This window comes from Atta cephalotes, assembly GCF_000143395.1.
Source record: "Atta cephalotes unplaced genomic scaffold scaffold00072, whole genome shotgun sequence".
NCBI classification, from domain to species: Eukaryota; Metazoa; Arthropoda; class Insecta; order Hymenoptera; family Formicidae; genus Atta; species Atta cephalotes.
The window spans coordinates 58,154-65,179 of NW_012130136.1; the positions used below are offsets into that span (position 1 = coordinate 58,154).

Consider the following 7,026-nt stretch of genomic DNA (forward strand, 5'->3'; position numbering starts at 1 on the left):
TCGACTCGACGATCAAGCATTATGGCAAAATAGATGTTTTAGTTAATAATGCTGCAATTATTATAGAATTCGGTAGTATAGATACTGCAAGTTTAGAACAATACGACAAGTATGTAATGATAAATTGATAGTATGAATATTGATAAATTCTGTTTTATTTTGAAAACATATTGATACAACAAAAATGTGTTTTTTATGTAAATATATTTACAGTATTTTCAACGTAAATGTTCGATCAGTATTTCAATTGACTACACTAGCAGTGCCACATTTAATCAAAACGAAAGGCAACATTGTAAATGTTTCAAGCGTGGCTGGATTACGACCATTGAAGAATAATCTGCCATATTGTATGAGTAAGGCGGCTCTGGATCAATTTACGCGTTGCGTTGCTTTAGAATTGGCATCACGACTACTTTCTGCATGCACTATTTTCATGACTACAACATGACTATTTTCTTTTTTCAACAATAAATATTATTTTGAACATCATATTATTTTTAAAATACGATATAGGTGCGTGTGAATTCCGTAAATCCTGGCGCTGTACCAACAAATATCCTTCGGAACACTGAGCTGACATTTTACATTCTAATAATTACACAATATATTATTACAAAATATATTATTACAAAAGAAAGTACGAAATATATTTTATTAATATATCCATGATATCAAGATGAATACAAAAATAGAAAATGAAATTATTAAAATTAGTGAAATTTTTCTTTTATTTTTTGGTTGTTCATTCATTGTAGTGGGCTTGTTAAACTTAAAAAATTATCGAATTTGTATTATAGAAATTTAGCGTTCCTCTAATTGAAGTTCGAAAGTAAATTTCAATTTAGGACGTCTAAGACCTTCAAGTTTTTTTAGATATAAAAATCTTCTTATGTTATTTGTCTAAACTTTCAAATAATACATATTTTTTGATGTATATATTATGTATGTCACACATCACACCCCACACACACATACACACACACACACACACACACACATCACACATCACACACACAGAGGGTGAGAAAAGAATACCAGGCTTCCGAAATAATGTGAAAAATATAAGTATTTATGTATAAATATTTTATGAAACAATGTTTTAGATAATAAGATTTAAAGAGATCTATCCATCTTATCCAGTCTTATCAGTTTGATGTTGAGTCGTCAAAATCAGGACAAGATCACATCTATTTTTTAAAATGGAAATCCTCATTCTTTGTTGCATATTTTTGTACTATTTTGAAAGTTCTTCGAAATACTACTAAAATCAACATATGTTTTCATTAAGTATTTTTCGAGTTTGAGGCTTGAATGTTACAGTACCAGCGTTATTATTACTCAAGGTGTCCAACGACGATTAAAATCTTTTGAATGTTGTTCCAAATCATAACCTGGATATAAACATTTGTTAAAATCAAGGCCATTAGAGATTGTTCCTCTTATTTTCATTTTTATGTAAAAATGAAATTTTAGTGCAGAACAGACAACGGACCATATATATCAGCCATAAATCTATGGTACATGTGGGATATCTCAAAATTTGTAATGTAATTGTATCTCAAAATACTACAGCAAGAAATTTTTCGAAAAATAAAATTTTCAAAAAAGAGTTATTTGTATATTTTTATTTCAAGCATCAGTTATAGAGATACAAAGATTTAAATACGATCGATTACGAACTGCATAAAATAGTCACTTATGAGTGATTCTGTTAATTCATAATGCATTCGTTTTAAAGTTGCAAGAGTGATTGCAATACCCAATCAAAAGTATCAATAGTTGACATTCTGATTGCCTGCCGCATAGATCTCGCATTTGTGAGCTCGCTGTAATACCTTTTTTTTAATTAATATTATTATACACGCGACTCGTGAACAGATAGCCATCTAAACATAGTCTATAATTGCAATGGCTATATTTAAACTCTTACTATTTAAAAAATTACTACTTAAAATAAAAATTTACAAATAATTTTTTACTTAATTTTTAAAACTTCCTTGTTACAGTATTTTGTGAAATTTGAGAAAACCTATATTAGTGTTTCATAAGGTATTTATTAAGATAATCTCAAGATAAGAAGTGTTTACTGAATACCGACATGTGACGTCAAGTAGTTAATAACTACCAATGTTTCTGAATAGACAGACATAGCATGCTGCATTAATTACGCTCTATTTTTGAACTGTTTGAGTAATAATTATTATTAATTATATGCAAGTGTAAATGATTTAAAACGTATGTTGCAACAGGAAATGTTTTACGATCTGTTACAAAGTCAGGACTAATTAAAACCGATATCGTTCAGTAATAGAAAGGTAGGATATAAATACATAAATTAGCATTAATATCACATTATCATACAGTGTTTGCTTATATATATCTGCCGCTACGGATTTCGCTCTCATAAATGTAATATTGCGTTTCGTATCACTTGATGATTATAAATTTCGCCGTTTTGTGATCATCATTTAATATTGTTGTGCTATCACAGTAAGTAATTATACATTTGATAAACATAAACCACTATTGTTATACATATTTCGAAAAGATAACCGGTGTCTTAATTCTACTTTTTTTCTTTTCTTTTCACAAAATCCTAATCTCTTTAAAAGAAACAATTTATACTTGCAAATGCAAATATAGTTCCATTAACTATATAATAATGACATTAGATTCGTAATATTATTGTTTTATTGATTCGTAATATTATCTTAGATTATGTGACGTAACGATTTAATGTGATCGAATTTAATTTACTTATGACTGCTTGATGAACGATGCACTACTGGATACATCCAGTCTGAAAAATCTTATCTATTTTAGATGTCTTTTGCGGGAAAAGTTGTTCTGATAACAGGGGCCAGTTCAGGAATTGGAGCTGAAACAGCTATTTACTTTGCTCAACTTGGTGCATCATTGTCAATAACAGGACGTAATAAACACAATTTAGAAAAGGTAGCCGAAAAATGTGGAAAATCCAAGCCATTTATTGTAACCGGAGATCTAGTCAATGAGAATGATGTGAAAAATATTATCGACTCGACGATCAAGCATTATGGCAAATTAGATGTTTTAATTAATAACGCTGGAATTGTAGAATTCAGTAATATAGAAACTCCAAGCTTGGAACAATACGACAAGTATGTAATAAGTTTCTTTACATATATTATCAACTTATCAACTCATCATATTGTCTGCCCTATCAAAAAACTTCATGAGTACTCACGGAGTTTTTCGATAGGACAGACACACTCTGAATTGAAAACTGATGCACACGGTACAATAAGTTGAACAAGTGAAACGAATATACGTTTCATTCACTTCAATTCATTGCACCTTGCATGTGATGGATTAATTTTAGAGAATTTATCAATAAATAAACGATAAGTGTGATAAGTCGATAATATATAAACACTTTCGGATATTGATAAACTTTATTCTAGTTTGAAAATATATTAACTTTGTAAAAACATCTCTATTGAAAAGATCACGATGATGAAATCATGCAACTTTGTGACGTGATCTTTTTCAAATTAAAATCATATATCAAATTAAAATTATGTAAATCATATAATAAATTATTCCAAATACGTGATTTTAAAATTGCGTATTTTGAAAAGTCATATGATAAGATATATTCTTTTTTCTTCTATTGCTATCATTTAATTCTTTAAAATTCAATAATTATAAAATAACATAATGGATAAAATTATTTGTAAAATCATGTGATTTTTCAAATTATATTATTTTAAAAAATCACATACTGATTTAGAACAATCCGTAACGTGATTTACATATTTTAATTACATGATTTCATCATGTAACATCGTTGTGACATGATTTTTTTCAGTAGAGATATTTTCAATGTAAATTTGTTTTCAGTATTATGAACATAAATGTTCGCTCAGTATTCCAATTGACAGCACTGGCAGTACCACATTTAACCAAAACGAAAGGCAACATTGTAAATGTTTCGAGCATAGCTGGATTACGACCTCTGAGGAATAATTTGTCATATTGCATGAGTAAGGCGGCTCTGGATCAATTTACGCGTTGCGTTGCTTTAGAATTGGCATCACGACAGGTTCGTGTAAAAATAATAGCTGTTTTCTTTTTTCAACAATAGCGTTATAAATATTATTTTGAACGTCATATTATTATTTTTAAAATATAATAGGTGCGTGTGAATGCCGTAAATCCTGGCGTTGTACAAACAAATATCCTTCGCAACACTGGACTAAGCCAAGAACAAGTTAAAATCCGTTTTGAGCAGTTGAAAGGGATGCACGCTTTAGGAAGAAACGGTGATTCTTTGGAAATCGCTAAAACCATTGCATTTCTAGCAAGTAACGATGCTAGTTTTATGACAGGAGTGACATTGCTTGTAGATGGAGGTTGGCATATTGTGCCTCCCGAGAGTATTGCGATGCACTAAAATGATACGCTATAACATAGGGCGTAAAATTTAAATAGACACCAATAATTTTTAGAGCGTCCACGCATAAACATAAATTTTCTCGAAATATTGTATATAACCGAGATCAGAGAAAATGTAATTTTAAATTGTAACAATTACAAAATATATTACTATACAAAAAAATGGAATGTTTTATTAATATACATATAAATTAAAGATGAATACAAAAATGAAATATAAAATTATTAAAATTAATAAAATTTTTCTTTTTATTTTCGTTGCGATTGGTTCTTCAAGTCTGAAAAATTAGCGGATTTGTGTTTCAGAAATTTAGCAATCCTCTAACTGCGTGAAAGCAAATGTAGGGCGTCTAAAATAATATAAGCTTTCATTATCTTCTAAAAACCTTCTTATATCACTTATCTAAATTTCTAATTATTATGTGTATATCCATATTTTTTTATGTATATACATATGTAAAGTACATCATAGATATACATACGAGGTATACATACGAGATAAGTAAAAAATAGCAGGATCCCGACATATCCCGAAAAATATAAGTTTTATACAAAAAATGTTTCAGATAAAAGTTGTAGAGTTTAAAAAGATTACTGCGGTCTTATTAGTTTAATTTTAGGTAGTGTCGTCAAGATCGGGTTACATTTATTTTTTTTTATGGAAATCTCCATATTCTTATAGCTTATTTTGAGAGCTCTTCAAAATACTAAATTAACATATTTTTTCATTAAGTATTTTTCGAGTTATGAAGCTTTAGTTACGCTACCACTAGCATTATTCAAGGTGTTTGATCAACAGTTAAAAAGTATGAATGTTTTTCAGAATCATGACTTGGATTAATATTTGTCAATATCGTTTCTCTTTTTGTCTTATTTTACGTAAAAATCAATTTTTAGGGCAAAATAGACAACGGACTATAAATATCAATCATGAAGTGATGCATAGGATGTTTTAAAATTCGTAATTCAAATTGCTATAACAAGAAATTTTAAAAAAAATTAAGTTTCCGAAAAAAAGTTATTTGTATATTTTTATTTCAAGCATCAGTTTTAGAGGATTTAAATATGATCAATTACAAACTACGTTTAAATAGTCACTTATGAATGACTGTGCTGGATACAGTGTGTTTGCGATCAACTATTTTTAAATCGCATGAGTGATTGCAATAACCAATCAGAAGCATCAGTTGATATTCTGATTGCCTGCCACATAAATCTCGCATTAGTAAACACGCTGAAGTAGCTTTTTTTTAATTAATACTATTACACGCGCGACTCATGAACAAACATCTAAACGTAGTCTATAATTGCAATGGCTATATTAAAACTCTTATTATTAAAAAATTACTACTTAAAATAAAAATTTACAAATAACGTTTTACTTAATTTTTACTTCCTCGCTACAGTGTTTTGCGAAATTTGGGACAATTTTATATTTTAGCGTTTTATAAAATATTACTTATTAAGACAATTTCAAAATAAGAACTGATTATGAATATCAGCCTATACATGTTATGTCGAGTAATTAATAACAACCAATGTTTCCAAATAGACAGACAAGCTAAACATAGCGTGTTGCATCAATTGCGCTCTATTATTGACAAAATCAGTAGCATATTGTCGCAATTCTTACAGCATCGAGTATACTAGAAATTCATTCATGTCATGAGAACGCATCTTTGAGTAATTATATAATTATTTTCAATGTTCAAATTTCATCACTATACAGACAACATACTAAAATTTATTTATCTCTGTTATTAAACCCGATTAATAATAATGTGTAAACGTACTCTTATTCTACAAATATCTCACAATATTCTATTATTTATTAGAATTTATATATGTACATACACAATATTTCGATTGCTATTATATAACTATATTTTTAAAAATATTGAAAAAAAAGCTATGAGAAGTGATATTATTTTCAAGACAATTTTATCATTTTTTAACATAATTTATCATTTTATATAATTATATTCCGAAATAAATATTATTTCTTATCGTTTCCTTTTATTGTTTATTGATTGAAAGCAGATTCAATCATTAGAATATTATTTTTATAGTAATTTGTTGTTCTCTTTGGTTTTTGATGAAATGTATTGAGAAGTAATAAATCAAAATCAATTTAATTCATTCTCAATAATGGAAGCTCAGAGTGTTTCATCGTATAATTCCATATATATATATTGTAATTACTATAATAATTATAAAAGAGAACAAAACTTTCTATGCAGAACAGATTACAATAACGTCAAATCCTAATTGAATCCTAATTGATCGAAAAGTAACTTAATTTTGACAATTATTGGAGCTCTTTTATATTAATATGAATTTATAACTGCTTAAATAATAATTATTATTAATTATTATATGCAAAGACAGATGATTTAAAATATGTTAACACGGGAAACAGTCTGTAATAAGATCACGATTAAATGAACATGTTATCGTTCCGGAATAGAAGGGAACAGATAAATATCTGAGGATAGATAAATATTTAAACTGGCAATATCACATTATCGTACAGTGTTTGTTTATATATATATATATATATATATATATATATATATATATATATAT

General features: G+C 27.8%; 1 protein-coding gene across 1 annotated transcript; it reads left to right on the forward strand.

Moving 5' to 3' along the window:
* The first annotated feature begins 2,826 nt into the window (after positions 1-2,826).
* On the forward strand, positions 2,827-4,597 carry LOC105624070 (tropinone reductase 2-like). The gene is made up of 3 exons (XM_012205429.1): positions 2,827-3,143; positions 3,886-4,087; positions 4,181-4,597. Exons 1-3 carry the CDS (start codon positions 2,827-2,829, stop codon positions 4,436-4,438), a joined length of 777 nt encoding a protein of 258 aa, XP_012060819.1. The 3' UTR covers positions 4,439-4,597.
* The last annotated feature ends 2,429 nt before the right edge of the window (positions 4,598-7,026 follow it).

What these genes read in the sequence shown, in the direction of transcription:
- LOC105624070 (XM_012205429.1), top strand. Translation starts at nt 2,827, where the DNA reads ATGTCTTTTGCGGGAAAAGTTGTTCTGATAACAGGGGCCAGTTCAGGA. An exon ending in AGCTTGGAACAATACGACAA is followed by an intron (nt 3,144 to 3,885) that starts GTATGTAATAAG and finishes ATTTGTTTTCAG; the next exon opens with TATTATGAACATAAATGTTC. An exon ending in TAGAATTGGCATCACGACAG is followed by an intron (nt 4,088 to 4,180) that starts GTTCGTGTAAAA and finishes AAAATATAATAG; the next exon opens with GTGCGTGTGAATGCCGTAAA.